Raw genomic sequence first — 25,332 nt, 5'->3', positions numbered from 1 at the left:
TCCAGTTCATCCAGGCGTTCTCTGAGTCTGGCGATACCGCTTTTAGCTCCAGCCTAGCATAGATAGATAGCTACATAGATAGCTGCTCTTAAAATAACATATAAAGAACTTGCCATGGACTTCTGACCAGGTTTCTCTTGGTCAGTGGCGTAATGCGTTTTAGGTGTACGATAGCAATTTTCTAGACGACGCACCAGATCCCTTCCTTAGGTCGCTAATTGCCACACCCCTTGGCGCGTTGCTCAAAAAAAGACACATGTAAAATACAAATAAATTTTGCGCTGGGAAAATAACCCACTTTCCGCCATGCACCAGGTCGAAAAATAGGGCCCTTGGGCGGTAAAATCTGATGAATGTGGAGTGGGAAGACGAAATGGCTGTTACGCATTGGAGTGGAGAGAGAGGCTCCCACCGTAAACCCCAGGAAGTAGCAACGCCAGAGACTTTCTAATGAGGAGACATAGCACTCAAAAAACCCTCCATAGAAATGCATGGGGCTAGTTTGTAACGCCAATATGGCCGTTACTACACATATCACACCCCTTCCGCACAATGGAGAAGTTTGCCTCGAACGTCGACTACTAGGCTGCAGCCTTCCATGCCGCGGTCCATCCCTCCAATGAGCGTCGTCAAACAGTAAACGTCATTGACAGCGCCACAGTTTGTCTGAAAGAGCGACAAGATACTTGAGGTTGGACGCTGTAAAAGCCGGCGTCTTTGGAGCTAACAGTGCTAAAATCAAGGATTTGACAATAAAAGAGTTACACATGTACACCGATGTTTGGTATTAATGTATCTTACAACCTATTAGCCTACTAGATCAATGGAAATGGGCCTGTGTTGCGCTGTATCAATGTTACGTTATATCCTCAGAAACAGACGATAAAAAAAACGTAATTTCATGGATGTTTATGTGTCTGATTGGTGGGCAGTTGTTTATTCGATGCTAATTGGATGTGATAATGATGTCGTATCTTTCTTGTCACTCAATCTGTGAAACTGTCACTCTGAGGTAAATTGCAGGAACGGAACACCCAGATCAATGCAGTGATTAATTTGACCATCATTCAAAAGGTAATTGACTTGTCAATGTAGCCTGAACAAGTGCAGACGTTACCTGTATGTTACTTACCTATGTGTTGATATTGTGTGGCCCATGGGTTCATCTTTGATCAATATTAAGGCTAAATAAATAACTGTGGAACTGGGATTGGCGAAGAAACTTGATTGTTTGTCTATTCCTAATGGAAATTCTTCTTTGAAATGCAGCACAAGCTAGGGGACAATGGCTAGACTAGGTTATGAAGTAATGGTCTACATTATGTAATGCTGTGTAAGTGTTTATGTGCACAGCAAGACACTTATTAGCTATTCTTCAAATTTCTTAAAGATATTACACTAAGCACTTTCACTCACAGAAAAAAGATCAGATGGTCCAAAATGAACAAACTTTATTGGAGATACAGTAAGCAGTGTTGGGCAAGTTACTTCAAAAGCGTAATGCATTATTTATTACTTGTTACTGTCATCTCAAAGTAATTTGTTACATTACAATATTACTGTCCTTGAATTGTAAGGCATTACACTACGTTTACATTACTTTCACCAAAATAACAGGAAATATGGATTTGGTGTTCTCAATAGATCTTCATGTGTTCAATGCAGCTCATTACACGGCAGGCGGTGATGTGGTATGGCATAATGACTGAGCTAGGCTTAAAAGAACACTATAATGGTTGCATTGGACAATGTAGGCCCCAAATGCCAAAGGTCACTCACAACTTAATATAGTAAAATATAGCCATAGTGAAATTGTATGTTGACTTTAAATGGTTCTCATCATTGCTGGTTGCCTTTCCTTCCACTTACAGTGGTGTAGACTTAATGCAAATAGTTTGAGAATAATGGCTACGATCTTTGTCTGTAAAAGCAACATTTTAGTTATTCTCACTGCTTGAAATGAGAAGTATAGCCTAACCATGTTACAGTAGATCTGTTGCATGAATGGCAGAGATAACTCAAATTCCCTTTCTACAGTCATCTAAACATATCAAACATATATAGCTAACATATCAAAAAGGCAGAGGTGTCTTTGTAAATTTACATTTCTTACCCTAGTGAGGATTCAAGGATGTTTACAGTCACTTACATGCTTAGAAATACAATAACTTATGTTTATGGGTTGTTATCAGATGTTATCTTTCCCAAACTGATGTATGTGTAATGGCGTGGGCTTGTTCACACCATCACATAATGGGGGAAGAAAGACAGTTGTAAAAATAGTAATTTATTAAGAAAAAAGCAAAGCAAAGCACCTAACCCCTCACTGCAAAGCCATATACAAATACAAAACAATATAATACTTACATTTAACAGGGATCAATCAATAGCCTAATGAAATAAACAATGAAAATGAGGGGGGGGGGGGGGGGGGGGGGGGGCAATAATAAATAACATGGTAACACTACATTAAGGAGAATATCAATAAAACAACAATGTCAAACCTCTGCCTTTTTGATATGTTAGTTATATATGTTTGATATGTTTAGATGACTGTAGAAAGGGAATTTGAGTTATCTCTGCCATACTCTACTTATTTGCATTAAGTCTACACCACTGTAAGTGGAAGGAAAGGCAACCAGCAATGATGAGAACCATTTAAAGTCAACATACAATTTCACTATGGCTATATTTTACTATATTAAGTTGTGAGTGACCTTTGGCATTTGGGGCCTACATTGTCCAATGCAACCATTATAGTGTTCTTTTAAGCCTAGCTCAGTCATTATGCCATACCACATCACCGCCTGCCGTGTAATGAGCTGCATTGAACACATGAAGATCTATTGAGAACACCAAATCCATATTTCCTGTTATTTTGGTGAAAGTAATGTAAACGTAGTGTAATGCCTTACAATTCAAGGACAGTAATATTGTAATGTAACAAATTACTTTGAGATGACAGTAACAAGTAATAAATAATGCATTACGCTTTTGAAGTAACTTGCCCAACACTGCTTACTGTATCTCCAATAAAGTTTGTTCATTTTGGACCATCTGATCTTTTTTCTGTGAGTGAAAGTGCTTAGTGTAATATCTTTAAGAAATTTGAAGAATAGCTAATAAGTGTCTTGCTGTGCACATAAACACTTACACAGCATTACATAATGTAGACCATTACTTCATAACCTAGTCTAGCCATTGTCCCCTAGCTTGTGCTGCATTTCAAAGAAGAATTTCCATTAGGAATAGACAAACAATCAAGTTTCTTCGCCAATCCCAGTTCCACAGTTATTTATTTAGCCTTAATATTGATCAAAGATGAACCCATGGGCCACACAATATCAACACATAGGTAAGTAACATACAGGTAACGTCTGCACTTGTTCAGGCTACATTGACAAGTCAATTACCTTTTGAATGATGGTCAAATTAATCACTGCATTGATCTGGGTGTTCCGTTCCTGCAATTTACCTCAGAGTGACAATTTCACAGATTGAGTGACAAGAAAGATACGACATCATTATCACATCCAATTAGCATCGAATAAACAACTGCCCACCAATCAGACACATAAACATCCATGAAATTACGTTTTTTTTATCGTCTGTTTCTGAGGATATAACGTAACATTGATACAGCGCAACACAGGCCCATTTCCATTGATCTAGTAGGCTAATAGGTTGTAAGATACATTAATACCAAACATCGGTGTACATGTGTAACTCTTTTATTGTCAAATCCTTGATTTTAGCACTGTTAGCTCCAAAGACGCCGGCTTTTACAGCGTCCAACCTCAAGTATCTTGTCGCTCTTTCAGACAAACTGTGGCGCTGTCAATGACGTTTACTGTTTGACGACGCTCATTGGAGGGATGGACCGCGGCATGGAAGGCTGCAGCCTAGTAGTCGACGTTCGAGGCAAACTTCTCCATTGTGCACCCCTTCCTCGGCAAAACGTCGACATGTGAATACATTGAGCCAATCATGTGGTGTGATGTGAATACATCAGGTGAAAATGTGTACAACAGTCACTATGGACAGACATGGAGCGCATGGAGTCTGCTTATCCCCCTGGCCCACGAGATGGCCAGAAGGAAATCCGTTTTAAGAGAGAGCCACTTCAGGTCTGCATTGCCGAGAGGCTCAAATGGCGGATACTGCAGAGCCTCAAGGACAAGGTCCAAGTCCCAGGGCGGTACCAGAGGGCCAGCGCTCGACGTTGTGAGCCACTGTGTGTGCACCCTTAAGGTATCGAGAGATCAAAGAGCAGCCCTCCTTGCTAATGGCAAGGAGCAGCCCTCCTTGCTATTCCCCGATACGGACTAGCTGCCTTGATAGTTGCCATAGCTTGATAGCTGTGTGGTGAGCCTGACACCATGCTGCAAACACTCTGTACGTGTAAGCCGCTTTAGTAGAAGGGGCTCGGACCTCCTGCATTGTCTTCACAATAGCCTTTGGTAGGGCCAAGAGCCAGTCCCTCTCAGGCAGGCCCGGAGTGGCTAATCGGGAGCTTCGGGAGGATTCCCGCTGGGCTGTTGTATCATGTCTGAATATCATGAGTTTAAATATATTGTTTCAGAAGTTAATTTGCCGTGCCCTCGCGGCACTTCAGTAGCCTGGGCTGTGTGGTCGCAGTCCCTTACTCACAATTTCCCAAATATTAAAAAAAGTTGCAACCAAGTCTTTATTTGCAATAATTAAGGGGAGTATATGAGCAGTGGCCCCTCCTCCAGTGGCACGGCCCTGACAAACTGCCATACATGCAGGGGAGACGTACAGGCTAATAATAACTCATTTGACTATCGTTTTATCTATCCTCTATTACTAACCTTTACTAACGTCAGGACCCCAGATCTCTAGCCCTCAAATTAAAATAGCATCAAAACATCTAACGGTCAGTTTTCAGTGAGCAAGCAGCACTTTTGAGAGAAACTAGTGGAGCATTCAAATTGGGCAGAAACAGGAGAGAAAGTGCGCATTTACAGGGCTAGTCACTGTTATGTGCTAGCCTATAAGCTATCTTGCCTAGGTCGGGTAGGTGACACTATGTGCAGAAATAAAATGGCCCGGAATTGGTTGGAATATTCAAGTCACATTTTTTTCTTCTGAAGTTTATGAATGAAATTACAGGTCATTTCCAGATTCCACTCTGATGCATACAGTAGGTTCTCGTGCAAGAACAAAGCAAGCAAGATCAAAAATGTCAAATTAGCAACTGATCATTACATGATTCCATTGCCATCAACAGGATGATTATTAATATTGGTTGGCATTAATATTATCCTTATATTAACTCCTGTCCTGTGAAGACGAATCCCATCACCCCCTTACCTTTCTCTCTTACAGACAGTGTAGTTACTACAAAAACCCCAGCCCCCATTTACAATTTACATTCTTATTATTAAATGTACATACTTATCTAATGAAGTATGTGCAATTAATCATGATTAACATTTTAAAAAGACAGATAAAAAGACAGCATAGTGTACATATTACTTCAAAGATTAGAAGCACAAGTATGCCCAACTTTCTGTAGTGTAAACACACCAAACAGATTTTGTTTTAATGGTCAAACATTTTTACAGTCAGTCTTTGTAAAATTATATATTGCAGATAAATCTCATATGTCTGTTGTCAAACAATGTCTGGAAAAGTATTCTTCTATAGGCCTAATTCTAAAAATATTAGGACAGGGTGCTTGTACATGTCTTGAAAGTCTGGAAAAGTATAGAATTATGAAATATTGTTTTACAGACCTGGAAAAGTATGGACATTTTTGGGACAGTTAAAAAAAAAAAAAAACTTTGGAAGTTTTGTTTACAGTATTATACATATAAAAAAGCAAAAAATATACACACATTTATTAAAGGTTGAAGTTCAAAACCCAAACACACACACACACACACTTGTTTTGCAAAACTACAAAAAGTAGCATCATTATTTTTTTTTTCCTTTGGAGGAGTACTCGGAAGAGAACATTTTTTGTTCCAATGTGTATCGCATATGTCATGTTAACATCACTGTTAATGATGCTCTGAACAGAATGTATGGCTCCTTTTGTCAATTATTTTAATTTAGCCTGCAGTTCTCGCCTCTGACTCTCTACTCTCATCCTTCTCTCATCCGCCCTCTCTGTCTCCTCCTTCCTCATGTTTTCTAACTTAGATATTGTGTCACTGTCTAGTTGATAATGGATGCCTCCATATCCTGTCACCATATGCTCAATCTTCTGTAGCAGTTCTGCCACCTGACTGTTCTCCCTCCTCTTCTTGTGGTTGAGCACATGATACCTGTCCCCACATTTCTCAACTAACCACTGGAGAGGCTTGCCTTCACTCTCAATGTACTGTTCAATTGTTATATCTCCCAACCACTCCTCACATGTGAACAGCACCATGCAGTGCTTCCAGGCCTTCTCACTGAGAAGTTCCAGGTGTTCTTGAATGGCTCTGCGGCTTGCTTCAGTGAATTTCAATACCACACTTACAAGCACAAGAAAAACATGAGGTCCCGGAGGACACATAGACAAACTGAGCATAATCTCTTGTTTAGTCAGTTCAGGAGTGTCTATCAGAAGTTGTTCCTTTTCCCAGTCCGATGCTCTGATCACAGTTAAGCGTCTTCCTGCTACACGAGCTTCTTTCTTCATGCTCTGTACACTCTGCTTGGTGTGGAAGGCCTCACTGCCCAAGATGGTGTTTCCAGCTGCCGTCTTTCCAGATCCTCTGTGTCCCAGCAGCATGATTCGGAACTCTTGGAGGGGAATATCTGTTAGGAAGGACCCTTGCACAAAACAGATTTAATCAGGGGGATTTGGGGTATGCAAAGAAAAACATGCACCTGAATTACAAAAAAATCCACATTTTGCCTTAATGATGCAAGTGTTCTGATTGATATGGAAAAAGTAAAAAATATCCAGTAAGATCATGGATTAAGGGGTTGAATATATGAGGACAGAACAGTTAGATGTAAGCATTTCAGCTGAACTCACTTGTCTGATTCGTTACTGTAGTTGTCTCCTTTCTTGGCTTGTCCCTGATTGTCATCTTTTCCAGGCCTTCGCACATCTTCAGCTCCTCCCAGAGTTTTCTTACCTTATTCTCTCTTTCTTTTGCTCTCTCCACCTGTCCCTTTTTCTTTGCTTGTACTTCCTGTAATACCTCTCCCTCCATCTCATAATGAGACCCTCCATTTTGTTCAACTGTGCTGTCAGCAACTTTTAGAAGCTCCTCGACATAAGAATAATCTGATTTATTCTTATTATCCAGGACACAGCACCTGTTCCCACATTTTTCTACCAGCCAGTGGAGGGCTTTCCCTTCTCTCTCAATATACTGCTTAATGGGCAGATTATCCAGTCCACGCACACATTTCAACACAACAAGTGTGTGCTCCCACACTCTTGCACCAAGGAGATCCATGTGATCCTGCACTGCTCTTCGATTTAACTCTGTGAATGTCTCACCCACACGTATAACCAAGACCAGAACATGAGGTCCTGGGTCACAGTGGGACACACTGAGTATGATCTCCTGTCTGGTGAGTTCAGGAGTGTCACTAAGACGCTGCTCTCGTCCCCAGCCAGGGGTGTTCACTATGGTGATATGCCTCCCTGACACCCAACGTTGCTTCTTCACTGCCTGGAGGGCATTTTCTGAATCAAACTCCCGGCTGCTCAACAAACCATTCCCTACAGAAGACATCCCTGCATTTGAGTGACCAAGCAAAAGAATCCTCAGATCTTTAGAAACCCCTGGGAATGGAACCATGTAGTATATAAGTAGCATGCAGATGAAAGAGAAATTAGACGTCCTCAATGGAGTCATCTATTTGATATTGAATTAGGTACTGCTTTCAAGGAGCACACACTTTTATGATCATCAAGTGGGTGCTTTCTAAGCTATTTATCTTACCTAATGGTAACAGAAAATAGCACAACAGGAATGACACAATTCAAAAGGGTATATAGTGGATCCTAATAGAATACTTAATAATATATACTTCATACTGATACGCAAAGGATGTGGCTCATTTGCTGGACATTTCTGTGATTAAAATAATATTATTATTAGCCAGACAGGAGAAATGGACTCACCTGTAGGTATGGATTTCACAGTCTCTGTACTTGTCTTAGCATCATATCCTGTTGAAGTCGGTACATCCCTTTTCTCCTGAAACTTATTCTTCATCTGTTCCGCTTTCTTGGTCTCTACAGTTTTTCTCTCCTCCACTGCCCTCAGTACTTTTCCATCTATTTCATAAGGATGGCCGCTATTCCCAATTACTGTCTCTTCTACTTTGCGAAACAGTTCTGAAACCTCAACTTTAGTAGTCTCATTGCTGAAGACATGATACCTGTTCCTACATTTCTCAGCAAGCCACTGGAGAGGTTTGCCCTCACTCTCGATGTACTGCTCAATGCTTCTCTCCCCAAGCCAGTCTCCATGAGTAAACAGCACTATGGTGTGACTCCACACTCTCTCACCTAGAAGCTCCACATGTTCCTGTACTGCTCTCCTGCTAGTCTCTGTGAACTTCATGCCTGCACGTATGACTAGGAGGACTGAGTGGGGTCCTGGAGGACACAGAGACACGCTGAGAGTAATTTCTTCTTTCATGAGCTCAGCCGTGTCTTTAAGAAGTTGGTCCTTTCCCCAGCCTGGAGCTTTAATAATAGTGACATGTCTGCCATCTACGTTTCTCTCTCCTTTCACTCGCTGGACTGTTTTCTTACTGTAGAAGTGCTGTCCCCCTAGGATGGTATTTCCTGCTGAACTCTTCCCTGCATCTCTAAAACCCAGAATCACAAGTCTCATGTCTGATGGCATGATGGGAGATTCCTTGAAAAAAAAGGAGAGAATGATAAAGGCCAATTATTAATGAGGTCAAATATTAGAATGTAGCCGGCTGGCTAACACTGGCACATTTACAGAAATGTTGATTACAGTTTTTTTCAATCGCTAACAAGCGCTTACCCATACTTCAGATACTTTTTCTAAACTCTTAACACAGACTCACACCTACAAAACACAACTGGCCAAATGGATAATTTTCTTCTCAAAAACACATTTTGTTAAATATACTACTAACACATCTTTCTCTGCACACACTAACTTTACCAAAACACTGGAAATCTGACTCAAAATGAAATTATTCTGTGAAAGAATAACACTTGTTTTCACTTCACAAGGTATGCAGTCAATCAAAGTACACCAGGTTTCAAAATACTGGCTATTTTTGACATTACAAAAACTGCATAGACTTTTATGTTTCAGTTTTACAGGTATTTGCATGCAATTTTTACACTAAATGTCTTGGTTGGGAACTGTATGTCCACATGTTACGTTCACATTCAAAAGCATTCCAGTAAAAAGCAAATCAGTTTTGTTTTCCTTTACTGTTTCCTACAGTAGAAATACTGTTTACAGTATTGTAACGATTTGATAGTGACACACACAGTTGTCCAATCAAAGGTTTAATGCGGAAGCAGGAATCAGCCAAACACATAGGCCAAGACCAAAACTCCATTACATAGGAAACACAAGGGAAGTCAATAAAACAAGCACGATACACGAACAGATTTGTGACATACAATACACCGGGTAAAACACATGAGGTAAAACCTAAAGAAAGACTACACAAGCTAACACGTACATGACAAGGAAAACGCAATTACACTAACTAAAACCAACATTACACAAACCAGCATTCACACACATTGCATTCTGGGAGGCTAGCACTCAGTCCAAAAGGCACCGACGTTACAGTATGATAGAACAGAAACAGTTTTGCAGTATTGCAATGCTTACAGTGAACAATATATCCATGAAACACACAAGCATTCTGAACAAAAAAAAACAACAGCAAAAAGCCCAGATAAAAAGGGGGGAGCTAAAAAAGCACAAAATTACTGTATCTAATCTCTGCGATCTTCAGGCCACATGTTTTCATCAACATCGCATTGATTGGTCAATGATAGTACAGTTAGAACAGATAGAGATAGAACAGTTCTTGCAGCCAAATGGAATGCCACCACCACGCATTCTTACACCTCCACCTGCCCTCTTCTTGGGCCTGCTCTTCTCCCTGGCCCTGCTCCTCTCACTGCTCCTGCATCTCTCACTGCACCTCTCACTGGGCCTGCTCTTCTCCCTGGCCCTGCTCCTCTCACTGCTCCTGCATCTCTCACTGGGCCTGCTCTTCTCCCTGGCTCTGCTCCTCTCACTGCTCCTGCATCTCTCACTGCATCTCTCACTGGGCTTGCTCTTCTCCCTGGGCCCCTTGCTCTTATTATTCCTTGTCCAGATATTACAGTGTTTGTCTTTTTCTGTTTCTAAAAACATTACTCCTCAAAGTCCTCATTTTACTGTGTCAGTGTAATAGAACAAAATAACCCCTGCCACTGAGTCTAAGCCAGACTGGAATCAGCTGTGGTTGGCCCAATTTACCCAACATAAATCAGTTGTGTGTCAATTATTGAATTGTTTTTTTATCAGCTGAGATGTATTGTTTTTGAACGGATATCATTGCGGAAGCAGAGGTTTTTATACTGTATCTAAGGTTTGGAATATTGTTTTTACTATTGTGGGATGTTGTGTGTTAACATTCGTAAATACTGCAAAAACAATCCATAATTTTGTTGGGAGGTATAGCTTGTCTGTTAAGAAAATGTAAGCATTGTGGAAATGTGTTCACTGACTGCATATCGTGTGCAAACGACATGAAATGTGTGAATGGTATGGCCAAAAAAGACCGATGCTGTGCTAATTGTATTTAGAGTTTTGAAATTGTGACAACTGGTTGGACAAACGCTTGTTAGCGACTGAAAAAAACTGTGATGTGTGTTGTCCTTGACTTGACTTAGATGAATAGCTTTTGCATGAATAGAGCAAATTAAATGGCCTAACCCTACAAATGAGGAATGTCTTTTGGTATGATATGTGTTTGGATGTGACTTGGTTGTTCTTAAACCTCTGATGTCAATGAACATTTAGTTGTTGGTGAAGAACATGTTTGTATTTGAGGACATCATTTTTAAACATGACTAAGAGCTTTTTGTGTTATCATCAGTCAGAATGAACCTTGTAATAGATGAGGGACGAAGAAATCTATACAGAACATAATATAATATATATATATATATATATATATATATATATATATATATATATATATATATGAATATAATAATGGCAAGCTGTTATTCCACATTACCTTTTCTGCTTGATTGCCTGTTTTATAAATCTATATATATATATATATATATATATATATATATATATATATATAAACATAGATGGCCTCTCGTCTGATTTATAAACATGAATTTAGAATGAAATGTGTCTGGATTCTGCATAATGATTAACGGTTGTTATAGCGATATGGAACAATAAAGGTACAACTCTTGAGCAAAGTCTTAGACTGACTGGCATAGATAAGACTGGCATAGATAAGTCCAGAGAAATGAATGGTTCTCAGTAAACCACAATGACCAATATTAATTACAATAAAAGACATAGTTGAGGGAAAGACTTCTATGAACTAAGAATATCTGGATTCTAAGAATATCTATATTAAAATCTAAATATTACTACGCTCCTACAGTTTAACAAGAAAATGCCAGCAGGTAATGCTGTACCAATCTTTAGGGAATGTATATTTTTAAGATTGTTAATGCATTTCAGTTACCTTATAATTGTCATACAAAATAGTTATGAAACAAAATCTCTTTTTTATGCACATGCCTGCAATGCCCTATACATGAAGGGAAAATAGCCTATAATTGCACATGGACGCAACACAATCAAACACAAATAACACAATGAAATGGCCTTTGTTATTGTGTTGTAACTTACAAATTACATCTACATTCAGTCTACAAAATCTTAGACCTGTTTTACAAGTCATGCTCCACATTTTAACACGGTTCTTCGACTTGATCATAGTGACTTATAATATCATATCATAAGATTAATAAAACTAACACACATTAGCATTGAAATCATCCTTACATTTTGCCTTGATTTCAATAGGCTGAGTTTGTTTTTATTAAATAGATTTGGTTACCTGTCATAGTCAGCAGAGCACAGAGAATAGAAGCAAAACTGAGAACATAGTTCAGGAGACTATTATTTATGTTAAACATTAACTAGTCATAAAATATCTACCTCACTATCAGGTGCCTGTGCTGCAGTTCCAATACAGTTAGTGTTCTTCTGTTTCTTATTCGGCTACTTTTCACGTGACCCGACATCATGGTGATAGGTCATGGTTCAACACTTGCTCTATGATGGCGGTTGTTAATTCATCAGTGACAACAGCTCCTCTGAACACCACCAGGCATTCGTCACTCCGCTCCCCCCTAGCGGTCCTGGTCCAACTACGCATCTCCCTGACCTTCCTCTCCCTCATCCAACTACGCATCTACCTGACCTTCCTCTCCCTCATCCAACTACTCATCTCCCTGACCTTCCTCTCTCTCATCCAACTACGCATCTAAACGACCTTCCTCTCCCTCATCCAACTACTCATCTAAACGACCTTCCTCTCCCTCATCCAACTACTCATCTCCCTGACCTTCCTCTCCTTCATCCAACTACGCATCTACCTGACCTTCCTCTCCCTCATCCAACTACTCATCTAAACGACCTTCCTCTCCCTCATCTGTCTCGATTGAGTTTGGAATTGCGATTGGTCTCTTTTCACAGAATGACGACGCTGTCTTCAAAGTGACTAAGGTGCCATGTTGAACATGTGTTCCAGTCACCTCTTCATCTTGCTTAATAGTTCATGAGACACATGCACTACTCTATCCCACCCATAGCGTTCTATTTATTTATGCACAAATGTACATAGGCTACTGTAAAGTACTTTAGCTATATTCTACCGCTCTTCATATTATTCTGTTTTTATTCTTTATATGTTAAGTGAGTGTTGTACTTTGAGAACAAAGATTAACCGGAGTCAAATTCCTTGTTTGTGTATGCAAACCTGGCCAATAAAGCTGATTCTGAAACCCTATTTAGCAAGCAGAAATGTCCCAGCCCGGTGTTTATCTTCCATTAGCAAACCATCACGTTAGCGAACGTTAGTGTCATGGCTAACTAACTTAGCTCCTGTCAGTATGGTCAGAAAAGAATGAGATGGCAGTCGATTGAGACAATTACAGTGCTGTTATCAATTTGCTTGGTATAACCGCATTTATGTTTCACAAATACACCAACATTCAAACAAGCCTCCTTTACTCAACCAATGCTAACGGTAACATTATTTTACCTATGGATATAACATTACAGTAGGCTGGTGTAAGATTAACATACTTGCAGTAAACACCAAGCATGTCCGATAAACATTCTTAGGTTTATTTCGGCTTCAACAAGAAATAGGAATTACAATTCATGTGAAAATCATCCTACCCTTATTAGACATTCTCTGCCATATAAGCTCTTGGGTTGTGTTGTAGGAAGTAACAAGTTTAGAAACACATGTGTGTCTTGCAGCAAGACGCTGCGCCAGCTGGTAGACAATTGCATTTTTTTTGCATAATATTGCATTTTCATTTTTCATTTTAACACAAATGACTGGTTATGGGCTAAGTTGATGCGGACCCTTGAGACCAACATACCATAAAAAAATGTGTCATCCTCAGTGCCACAGTTCAGGTAGTTATTTGGGAAAACAAATATAGGCTATTGTAACGATTTGATAGCGACACACACAGTTGTCCAATCAAAAGGTTTATTAGCTGAGAACGAGAGCACACAGACCAAGACCAAGACCAAGACACAGAACACAATACACACGGGGCAGGTCAAACAAACACACACACTACACATACAGGGGAGGACACAGCCCCCCCACACAAAAAGGATCACACACGAGGGAGAACTAAAAGGGAAACATGTTACAATAAAGACGCTAACATTACACTCAAAACTAAGGAGAAATAACGACATAAACCCCCCCAAATGTTCGCTCTCGTATCCCAGGATGCCCTGCGCGGGAGAACGCTAACACTGTCTTTTTGCGCCGACGCTACATAGCTCCCCCAACAAGCCATTGCCGTCCTCGGCAACGACAACGAGGTAGCCACATGCTATAGCGTCGGTGCGCGTCGCCCGCCACTCAGTCCAGTGCGACAGTACCGCCAAATCACGTGGGGTGCACACGCCGCAGGAGCTCACTCAACGGGGAGCCACGCTGCTAGCAATCCAGTGCGGGCGTGCTAGCAGCCACGTGGCCGACCCCGCTCGTCACCAGCTCCCTCTCAGCAGCCGCCCTCAGGCTGCACTTTCCGCGGCGTGTCACCACGGCACTCCTCCTCTCCTGGCGGGGCCCTAGGTGGCCTTTTCAACCGTCGACACTGTACCAAGCACCGGGGTTCGAGGGGGGGTCAGATGAAGCTGCACCAACGCCACTCCGCTCCGTCGAGTCGCCGACCAGGACAGACAGGCACCGACTCCGCAGCAACCGGACCGTGCTGAGCTCTCCCGCTGCAGCTACCGTCTTCGGCGTCCCTCCTCGTGTTGCCATCTCGCAGAGCCGTCCTGCTCTGCTCCCGGCCCGTTCCACTCCCTCGCAGCCTCAGTGAAGGCACGACCCCCGAGATGGCCATGCTAACGAACTCCACACAACAAATTTTTTTTAAAGGCGCCGGCCAACAGGCCAACTAGAACGGGCGCCCACACAGCACGGTGCCTCTCACACGCACCCAAAAGTTTTGAAGTTCAGAGGGCCTTTCCGTCGAAGCTGCCCCACCGTCGTGAGTTCGCTGCCCTCAGCGGCTCCGCCAACCATCCATCGTCTAGGAACCTCTTCCTCGCCGCACTCCCTCGGCTCTGCTCACGCGTTGCGGCTCGCCGTGGAGTCAGCGCCCAGGCTAGCGTCGTCTTCGTGATTACCATAACAGTGCACTTTTATATAGGCCTAATTATCATAACATAATATAACAATAATGTCACTTAAAATCAAACTCTCTTAAACATTGCAAGCACTCTTGGGGGCTCTGGTGGTGTGACTAATCTTCACCAAATATGCTGTGTCTGACAGGTGCCTGATTTTTTTCATAATTTTTGTTTGAGTGCATATTTAGTGCATATTGGTCACGCCACCAGTCAGGAACATCCAGTATATAGTGAAAAGAGAGACTTTCAGCATGGTGATAATGGATTTCACAAATGTACACAATAAACCATGATCAAAACTTTTAAAAAAGACAGGTCAAATGACATAGAAAGTGTACACATTCAAATTATATTTCTACTTTGAAGATATTAGAAGCACAAGTATGCCCAACTTTGTGTGGCATGGACACATCAAATGGATTCTAAATAGAAATTTATTTTTTTAATACATGTAGTCAAACAGATTTTCTTTAGACTGTCCAGTAAGAGAAATTATATACTGAATAGCAGAGAAATCTCAGACATATGTTGTCAAACAATGTTTGTAAATTTGTTCTTTTACAGTAGATGGCTAATTCTGAAAATGATTAGGATAGGGTGCTTGGGCATGTCTGGAAAGTATAAAATTACAAAATACTGTTTTACAGTACCTGAAAAAAGTATGGATATGAAACATATTTTACAAATGGGCCTCTGTGTACCTGTTGCCTTCACTATCTGCGATGTATCCAAAATAGTTCCAGATTTCACTTCGACCTTTTGTTTTATTCACAAGCTATTAAAAAAGTATGGATATTTGGGGGACAGTCTTGAAAAGGTTTTGCTTATAGTAATACACAAAAATACACACACATATACACACTTGTGTATGTTACTTGCCTGTCAACAAATATTTTTCTTCAGAAATGTCTAGTGTCTATGTTTGGGTGGCATGTGTTCACCTTCATGTCTGTGTATGTTGGGTCTGATGGCAAACTTTTTTGCATCAGTGGAAATGTATGTACTGTATGCATGTTTGTGTGTGTGTATGTGATTCAGTATACTGTAATTTTACGGTTCTTTTTGTCAATTATTTTAATTTAGCCTGCAGTTCTCGCCTGTGCCTCTCTACTGTCACCTTTCTCTCATCTGCCCTCTCTGTCTCCTCCTTCCTCATGTTTTCTGACTTATAATGTGTCACTGTCTAGTTGATAATAGCTGCCTCCATATCCTGTCACCATATGCTCAATCTTTTGTAGCAGTTCTGTCACCTGACTGTTCTCCCTCCTCTTCTTGTGGTTGAGCACATGATACCTGTCCCCACATTTCTCAACTAACCACTGGAGAGGCTTGCCTTCACTCTCAATGTACTGTTCAATTGTTATATCTCCCAACCACTCCTCACATGTGAACAGCACCATGCAGTGCTTCCAGGCCTTCTCACTGAGAAGTTCCAGGTGTTCTTGAATGGCTCTGCGGCTTGCTTCAGTGAATTTCAATACCACACTTACAAGCACAAGAAAAACATGAGGTCCCGGAGGACACATAGACAAACTGAGCATAATCTCTTGTTTAGTCAGTTCAGGAGTGTCTATCAGAAGTTGTTCCTTTTCCCAGTCTGATGCTCTGATCACAGTTAAGCGTCTTCCTGCTACACGAGCTTCTTTCTTCATGCTCTGTACACTCTGCTTGGTGTGGAAGGCCTCACTGCCCAAGATGGTGTTTCCAGCTGCCGTCTTTCCAGATCCTCTGTGTCCCAGCAGTATGATTCGGAACTCTTGGAGGGTTAGAGGGTAAACGACATTTCACAAACATTATTAGCAGCTTCGTCTCAGTGAGTCATGTGAGTTACAAGTACTTAGTGATGAAGTCTTGTAAGCTGGATAGAATCCAGGGGCCTCAGTACAGTAAAAATATCCTAACTGCGTGTCCTAAGTTAACTTAAGTTTCAAAGACAGGAAAAACCCAATCTTTCTATTACAGAACCAATTTTTAAAGTCATGGCTGTGTTCTATATTATCTTAGACGTATCCTTACTATAACTGTCAATTTGATTTGTCAATTGGAAATCATCCTGTCATGCCCATCATGTTCGAGGTGGTAATGCAGCCCCGATGTGGTAGCGAAGGGGCCGTTACACCTCATAAGTGCATTATTTCTGTTAACTGAACACCCTGGAGTCCATTATCCCTCTTATTCCACTGTTGCCACTTGCGTTGTGTTCATTTGCTGTTATAATTTAAACGTTTTAATCGCTAAAACTATCTTCTTTGTAGAACTACTTCCTACTGCCATCAACTCATTTCTCAACTTTCAGGGCAAACTGCTGTTACTAGTTGCAAATGAGTGGGGTGATTTCTACTCAATTAATAAAATGAGTAAAAATCCAACCTTTAAAGGAAAATTCTGGTATTTAGCACTTTGAGTCCCTTTTCTGGTTTGTTTTGGATGAACTAGAGTGGTGGACACCGAAATTTTGACGATTGGTCCTGTCTCGACTTTTCTGACTCGTTTTGAATCGCCTTTACTGCTTCAGAGTGGCTGCCTACAGGCATGCACAAACATGTCCTTAAAACAACCCTTAACGTTTGTTTTCAAAACTGTGCAACTCACCGAGTGGTTAGTGGTGTTCGTTGATTATTAAAATCAAATATATCGGCGCAATGTATGATTTCCAGCCGTCTTCATTTGCTATTGTGGAACTGTTTTTTCAGACACCTCACAACCGCGTATAAACTTCCGCTCAATATTTGAGCCTGAAGCATAGACAGTAAAAGAAGGTCTCGCGGAAAGACTACAACCAAATCCAGTGGCGCAGTAATATCAACGTGCAATGAGTCTTCCAACAGAAATCAATGGGATTTTACAAAATGCCAAATAAAACACGACAGAAACTGTATTTCGCTACGCTACTTGTTTTGGAACATCAACAAACACCACTAACCACTCGGTGAGTTGCACAGTTTTGAAAACGAACGTTAAGGGTTGTTTTAGGACATGTTTGAGTATGCCTGTTGGCAGCCACTCTGAGTAGTCAAAGGCAATTCAAAACGAGTCAGAAAAGTCGAGACAGGACCAATCGTCAACATTTCAGTGTCCACCAATCTAGTTTATCCAAAACAAACCAGAAAAGGGACTCAAAGTGCTAAATACCAGAATTTTCCTTTAAGGACAGCAATTTTCTTTGTGAATGAATAATGTATCGTAAATAAATAAATGTTCTTCCTTAAAATACAGGGTGCATAAGTAAGGACACCCCTATGTTAAATTCCCATAGAGGCAGGCAGATTTTTATTTTTTAAAGGCCAGTTATTTCATGGATCCAGGATACTGCATCCTGATAAAGTTCCCTTGGACTTTGGAATTAAAACAGCCCCACATCATCACATAGGCCTACCCTTCACCATTGATTGGCATTTGGCATGGTTTTATTTCAGTTAGCCTAATAGCTGGTTTGATTTGCATTGAGAGATGATCTCATGGAAAGTACCTCATGCCAATGTCTAGGTATGGTGAAGGGTATGTGATGATATGGGGCTGTTTTAATTCCAAAGTCCAGGGGATTAACTCATTGAGTGCCAAAAACGTAATATTACGTTTTTCCTTCCCATGCGTTGAGTGGCAAAAACGTAATATTACGTTTTTAGCTTTTTTTTTTATTATTACGAAACTAGACACTCTAACACACCTTATATGTGATTTTGGGAACTCTGTGATGAATGGAAATGAAATACTGTATATGACGATCGAAAACGCACAATCTGGACATTTTATCTGGACATTTTATCATAACTCGGTTGCCGCTTTGGGTCGAATCAGTGACGCATGCACGGCAGCTCAAAACCAGGCCATTTTCGTGGGTCTATCACTAGATGGCAGTCTCGCCAGGTCTCGCTGATCACTTCCCGGAAAGTTTACAGGCAACACTTCATATTTCATGAAAGACTCCATTTCTAGAAAAAAAAACAGCGATTTTGATGAAAACTAGCCACTGTTTAGCTTGGGATTTCTCAGGAACAGAGGCGTGTAGAAATACACGGTTTGCACCCACTGAGAGCTTATAGTCTCACCTTTTAAATGAGCCATTGTATGTGTTCATAGCTATAACACAGAATATGCTGTGGCTGTACAAAAATCATCAACAATGGTCTAGATTGCTGGCACTCTAGGACAAAGCTTCCGAAAACGGCTACTGTATGCATTCAATGAGTTAAGATCAATTTCCAAAAGATGATTTTTTTATTTCTCTTTTTAATCAACTTTAGCATGTCCAAACTTTTGACTGGTAGTGTACAGTATATTTCAGAAGTTTGTGAACAGATGATGAAATTAAGTTATTAAGTATAGTATTAGGACAGAATGCAGTTAACCATAATCATGCAATTATGAAAATGCTATACTAAATAAATTCACAATTAGATTAAACTTTCAAAGCATATTTATATGTAACAATCATAGCTGACTTAGTCAACATTAATAGCCACAGTAAGGCCTATACAAGTCAATTTAAGTCCTCTGGGGATGCTGAAGACACAATTAGATGAAAGCTTAATTTGTGTTATGGTAGAAAGTTTGTGAAAGAGTTTGTGGTTGAGGATTAATTTATTTTTTGTCAACTGGTGTGTGGCTTCTTTTTATTGTTGGGTTTGTCCATTACCTGTTTGTGGTGGTCTTCTGTCATCATTCAAACCTTTCAATCAAATAATTGTAATTAGTTTTAAACGAAATAGAAACATATGTTTGCAATTGTTCATTGATTGTACTACTGCTGAAAAATAGCAGTGGAAATGAACTAAAACAGTGAATGAAGACTCACTTGGAAGTCGTCTCAGGCTACTTCTTCTTTGAACATCCCCCATCCCCATCACTTGTTGAATCCTCTCTCGCATCTCTTTAACTGTCCTTTCCCGAGCTTCAATTTTCAATTTCTCTCTCTGGTATCTTTCACTGTCTAACTCAAAATGTTTCACTTTGTTCTTTGCCACCACAAACGCTATGGATTCTAGCAACTTTGAGACCTGTGTGATAGCAGCCCTGTCAGTATTGTTCATACGATGAACTCTATAGCTACATTTTTCTACGACCCACAGTAGGGGTTGGCCTTCACTGTAAATAAACTGTTCGATGGCTATATTACCCAGCCAGTCCCCACAGGTGAACAGCACAATGGTGTGATTCCACACCCTCTCCCCAAGAAGCTCCATATGATCTTGCAGTGCTACCCTGTTGGCCTCTGTGAACTTCCTGTCTGCACGTATGACCAAGATGAGAGCATGGGCTCCTGGAGGAAACACACTCCACAAGAGCTGCTCTTTAACACTCTGAGGGGTTTCAGAAAGTCGCTGCTCTCTGCCCCAGCCTGGTGGGTTAATAACAGTGACCTGTCTCTGTCCCACCGATCCATGTTTTGTCACACATTCACAAATGATCTTAGAGCTAAACTCCTCTCTTCCCAGGATGGTGTTTCCAACGGCCCTCTTGCCCTCATCTACAGACCCCAGCAGGACTAGTCTGATGTTTGCTAGGTTATGAAGGTTTTCTGGAAAGGAAGAGAGAGAAGAGTGACTGGTCTGACAATAAATTGACAAATTAAATCATCACAAATAACACATATTACATCCATATTCATTAATCACAAAACAGAATTCCTGGACAGTATTTACAACAGATTGACATAAGCATGCCCACAACACCAAACAACACAAAAATGTGTCCATGGCTCTTGAAATCAGATTTGTTAATCAGGGTGACTTGCAAAGCATAAAAACATGCACCTTTTGCCTTAATGCTACAAGTGTTCTGATTGATGTGGAAAAGAAAATATCCAGTAAGATCATGGATTAAGGGGATAAGATAAAATGCATATATGAGGACAGAACAGTTAGATGTAAGCATTTCAGCTGAACTCACTTGTCTGATTCGTTGCTGTAGTTGTCTCCTTTCTTGGCTTGTCCCTGATTGTCATCTTTTCCAGGCCTTCGCACATCTTCAGCTCCTCCCAGAGTTTTCTTACCTTATTCTCTCTTTCTTTTGCTCTCTCCACCTGTCCCTTTTTCTTTGCTTGTACTTCCTGTAATACCTCTCCCTCCATCTCATAATGAGACCCTCCATTTTGTTCAACTGTGCTGTCAACAACTTTTAGAAGCTCCTCGACATAAGAATAATCTGATTTATTCTTATTATCCAGGACACAGCACCTGTTCCCACATTTTTCTATCAGCCAGTGGAGGGCTTTCCCTTCTCTCTCAATATACTGCTTAATGGGCAGATTATCCAGTCCACGCACACATTTCAACACAACAAATGTGTGCTCCCACACTCTTGCACCAAGGAGATCCATGTGATCCTGCACTGCTCTTCGATTTAACTCTGTGAATGTCTCACCCACACGTATAACCAAGACCAGAACATGAGGTCCTGGATCGCAGTGGGACACACTGAGTATGATCTCCTGTCTGGTGAGCTCAGGAGTGTCACTAAGACGCTGCTCTCGTCCCCAGCCAGGGGTGTTCACTACGGTGATATGCCTCCCTGACACCCAACATTGCTTCTTTACTGAATGGAGGGCATTGTGTGGCCTGCCCAACAATCTATTGCCTAAAGAATACTTCCCTGCATTTGAGTGGCCAAGTAAAATAATCCTCAGATTTTTAGAAAGCCCTGCAAATAAAACAATGTGATATATGAATATCATGCAGATGAAATTAGAAGTCCTCAATGGTAACGATTCATGTCATCTATCAGATGTTGAATTGAAGTGTATCTCCGGAGGAAAAACAAGGGCTATTTACGGTAAAAACGTCAAACTTTTGATTGAGAGCAAAATTACGTTTATTTGCAGTATCACTAACTGGGGTGTTACTAACAGGGCAGGTTGCTACGACACTATTCACTATTTTTATTCTACTAACAATGCTCAAAATATAATTACACTTCTGTGGTAGTGTGGTGACGGTTTCACATACAAAACACATTAGCGCTGCGCAGATCTGGCTGAATCTTTCAATACAAACATGCCTTACGCTTCGCCAGATCTGCGCAGCGCTGATTCGATCAAATGTGCCGGCTGATTTGACGTCATGTACTCAAGTGGCTTATTGCTTTTCTAACACTACATACAGTATATCTATGGAGCCCTGGAGGGGTCATTGCAAGATGTTTGTTGTGTATATTCAGAAAACTTGCTCTCATTTGTTTTTCTTGTAAAATGAGCGCACAATTTAGTAAAACGTGCACACGATTCAGTAAATCATGCGCACAATATAGTAAAATGTGTGCACGATTTACTAAGTGAATAAACAGTTCGACCAGAACTGTTGTATAATGTAGAATATACAATACTGAAACGCAAAGGATATGGCTGTCATTTGCTGGACATTTCTATGATGGGTTAAGAATAACACTATTTTATACAGGAAAAATCGACTCACTTCTAGGTTTGGATTTCACAGTCTGTGGACTTGTAATAGCATCACCTCCTGTTGATTGGGAGCATATAGCACATCACAGGAATGACAGAATTCAAAAGGGTTACTAGTACTTATAGTGAATCCTAATATAGAATATATAATACTTAATAATATAGAATAAACTTTATACTGAAAAGCAAAGGATGTGGGTGTCATATGCAGGGCTTTTCTGTGATTGGCTAACAATAACAGTATTTTATACAGGAAAATTTGACTCACGTGTAGGTATGGATTTCACAGTCTCTGTACTTGTCTTAGCATCACCTCCTGTCGGTACATCCCTTTTCTCCTGAAACTTATTCTTCATCTGTTCCGCTTTCTTGGTCTCTACAGTTTTTCTCTCCTCCACTGCCCTCAGTACTTTTCCATCTATTTCATAAGGATGGCCGCTATTCCCAACTACTGTCTCTTCTACTTTGCGAAACAGTTCTGAAACCTCAACTTTAGTAGTCTCATTGCTGAAGACATGATACCTGTTCCTACATTTCTCAGCAAGCCACTGGAGAGGTTTGCCCTCACTCTCGATGTACTGCTCAATGCTTCTCTCCCCAAGCCAGTCTCCATGAGTAAACAGCACTATGGTGTGACTCCACACTCTCTCACCTAGAAGCTCCACATGTTCCTGTACTGCTCTCCTGCTAGTCTCTGTGAACTTCATGCCTGCACGTATGACTAGGAGGACTGAGTGGGGTCCTGGAGGACACAGAGACACGCTGAGAGTAATTTCTTCTTTCATGAGCTCAGCCGTGTCTTTAAGAAGTTGGTCCTTTCCCCAGCCTGGAGCTTTAATAATAGTGACATGTCTGCCATCTACGTTTCTCTCTCCTTTCACACACTGGACTGTTTTCTTACTGTAGAAGTGCTGTCCCCCTAGGATGGTATTTCCTGCTGAACTCTTCCCTGCATCTCTAAAACCCAGAATCACAAGTCTCATGTCTGATGGCATGATAGGAGATTCCATAAAAAAGAAAGATAGAGAGAATGATAAAGGCCAATTGTTAATGAGATTAAATATAATAATAAAAACTAGAAATACAATTCCAAGGAATTACCAGTGCATCAAAATGCAAAACATATGGTGTGAAATATAATGTTAAAACTATTTTTAACAATGTTTTTAACATTGTTAATGTATTTAACAATGTTGCTATGCTGTTTCTAGGGTACCTGAGGTGGTTGCTAGGCTGTTGCTAGGTTATTTGTGGTGGTTGCTATACTGGTTGCTAGGTTAATCTCATTGGTTGCTATATTGGTTGCTAGGTTGTAACTGTGGAAGTTGTTCCCAGGCTGTTGCTAGGGTATTTAACATGGTGCTATGCTGTTGCTAGGGTACTAGAGGTGGTTGTTTGGCTGTTGCTAGGTTAGTTGTGGTGGTTGCTATGCTGATTGCTAGGTTAATCTCATTGGTTGCTATATTGGTTGCTAGGTTGTAACTATGGAAGTGATTGCTAGGCTGTTGCTAGGGTATATGACATGGTTGCTGGCTGTTGCTAGGGTACTTGAGGTGGTTGCTAGGCTGTTGTTAGGGTATTTGACATGGTTGCTAAGTGTTTGCTAGGGTAATTGAGGTGGTTGCTTGGCTGTTGCTAACTTAGTTGTGGCCGTTGCTATGCTGGTCTTTCATCAACACGGCTTTCTGAAACATTATAGAATGTGTAGAATATCATATGATAATGTAATAATGCCAAGATGTTACTCTATATTGCTTTTTGCTTGATTGCCTGTTTTATAAATGTAGCCTATTTACTATATTTGCCATTCACACTAAACATAGATGCTCTCATCTGATTTATAAACCTGAAGTGAAAATTAACTGTGTCTGGATTCTACATAATCATTAACATCAACAGTTGTTATAGCGATGTGGAACAATAAAAGTCTTGAGCAAAGTCTTAGACTGGCATAGATAAGACTGACATAGCTAAGCAGAAAAATGCTTAATAAACAATATGACCCATCTTTATTACAATGTAAGACATAGTTGAAGGAAAGACTTTTATAAACTATAAATGAATTCAAGATTTGATACAAATACAGTTTAGCTAATAGTTTCCGATGTATTTAAACATTAGTACTCTCCTAGTTTTATAATTGCCAAAGGGTTCTCCTGTTTTCATGGTGAAGATTATAAACAGTCAACCAATCTAACATGAAAAGGCCAGCAGTTAATGCAGTACCAATCTTCAAGGAATGTTAATGCACTAATTGTCATGCAAAATAGTTTGGGGCATACGTGTTTCTTAATGCACATGCATGCCTGTAATTCCCTCTATTAGGGGGAAATAGCCTATAATTGCACATGGATACAACACAATGAAATGGCCTTCGTAATTGTGGTGTAACTTACAGATGACATCTACATTCAGTTTACAAAACATTCATCCTGTTATAGAAGTCATACTCCACATTTTAAGTTTCTTTGACTTAACCGGTGATTCATGCCATATCATAAGAGTAATCAAAATAAGATTAAGAGTTTGATTTCAATAGGCTGAGTTTGTTTTTATTAAATAGATTTGGTTACCTGTCATAGTCAGCGGAGCTCAGAGAATAGAAGTGAAACTAAGAACATAGTTCAGGAGACTATTATTTATGTTAAACATTAACTAGTCATAAAATATCTACCCGATGCTGTAGTTTCAATACCGGTAGTGTTCTGTTTATTCGGCTCCTCTGAACACCATCAGGCATTCGTCACTCCGCTCCCCCCTAGCGGTCCTGGTCCAACTACTCATCTCCCTGACCTTCCTCTCCCTCATCCAACTACGCATCTACCTGACCTTCCTCTCCCTCATCCAATAATTCCTTCCTTCATATAGATTGTTTCCTCTCTCTGCTCCTGTATGTTGTTTGTATCCAGACTAGGGGTATAACGGTACACAGAAGTCACAGTTCGGTTCATACCTCGGTTCAGACATCAAGGTTCGGTACGAGTTTAGTACAATGGAGGGAAAAGCTAAACAAAAATGCAGAAAGCA

General features: G+C 40.5%; 2 protein-coding genes across 3 annotated transcripts; both read right to left on the bottom strand.

Moving 5' to 3' along the window:
- Positions 1 to 5,842: 5,842 nt before the first annotated feature.
- On the bottom strand, positions 5,843 to 24,924 carry LOC121719917 (GTPase IMAP family member 8-like). Of its 2 annotated transcripts, none has more exons than XM_042105675.1 (4): positions 24,879 to 24,924; positions 22,574 to 23,290; positions 6,995 to 7,756; positions 5,843 to 6,786 (listed from the first exon to the last, which is right to left on the bottom strand). In XM_042105675.1, the coding sequence occupies exons 1-4, from the start codon at positions 24,883 to 24,885 to the stop codon at positions 6,068 to 6,070; spliced, it is 2,205 nt and encodes a 734-aa protein (XP_041961609.1). In that variant the 5' UTR covers positions 24,886 to 24,924; the 3' UTR covers positions 5,843 to 6,067. The 2 variants fall into 2 exon arrangements, with proteins under 2 accessions (XP_041961609.1, XP_041961608.1); XM_042105674.1 differs by lacking the exons at positions 22,574 to 23,290; positions 24,879 to 24,924 and adding exons at positions 8,099 to 8,843; positions 12,070 to 12,125.
- On the bottom strand, positions 15,716 to 21,093 carry LOC121719926 (GTPase IMAP family member 8-like). Its single transcript, XM_042105688.1, has 4 exons — positions 20,796 to 21,093; positions 19,702 to 20,424; positions 19,543 to 19,575; positions 15,716 to 16,662 (listed from the first exon to the last, which is right to left on the bottom strand). The coding sequence occupies exons 1-4, from the start codon at positions 20,974 to 20,976 to the stop codon at positions 16,073 to 16,075; spliced, it is 1,527 nt and encodes a 508-aa protein (XP_041961622.1). The 5' UTR covers positions 20,977 to 21,093; the 3' UTR covers positions 15,716 to 16,072.
- Positions 24,925 to 25,332: the final 408 nt, after the last annotated feature.

The sequence above is a fragment of the Alosa sapidissima genome, chromosome 10 (assembly GCF_018492685.1).
Source record: "Alosa sapidissima isolate fAloSap1 chromosome 10, fAloSap1.pri, whole genome shotgun sequence".
NCBI classification, from domain to species: Eukaryota; Metazoa; Chordata; class Actinopteri; order Clupeiformes; family Clupeidae; genus Alosa; species Alosa sapidissima.
This window is presented reverse-complemented; position numbering and strand designations above follow the sequence as displayed.

Excerpts from the sequence above, each read along its gene's own strand:
- LOC121719917 (XM_042105674.1), bottom strand. The coding sequence starts at position 8,831 with ATGCCATCAGACATGAGACTTGTGATTCTGGGTTTTAGAGATGCAGGG. Across the intron at positions 7,757-8,098 it reads TGTGAAATCCATACCTACAG|GGGTTTCTAAAGATCTGAGG; the intron begins GTGAGTCCATTT and ends TTCCATTCCCAG. Across the intron at positions 6,787-6,994 it reads TACAGTAACGAATCAGACAA|GGTCCTTCCTAACAGATATT; the intron begins GTGAGTTCAGCT and ends GTTTTGTGCAAG.
- LOC121719926 (XM_042105688.1), bottom strand. The coding sequence starts at position 20,976 with ATGGAGGGAGAGGTATTACAGGAAGTACAAGCAAAGAAAAAGGGACAG. Across the intron at positions 20,425-20,795 it reads TACAGCAACGAATCAGACAA|AAAACCTTCATAACCTAGCA; the intron begins GTGAGTTCAGCT and ends CTTCCTTTCCAG. Across the intron at positions 16,663-19,542 it reads CAGAAGACCACCACAAACAG|AGTTCCGAATCATACTGCTG; the intron begins GTAATGGACAAA and ends TAACCCTCCAAG.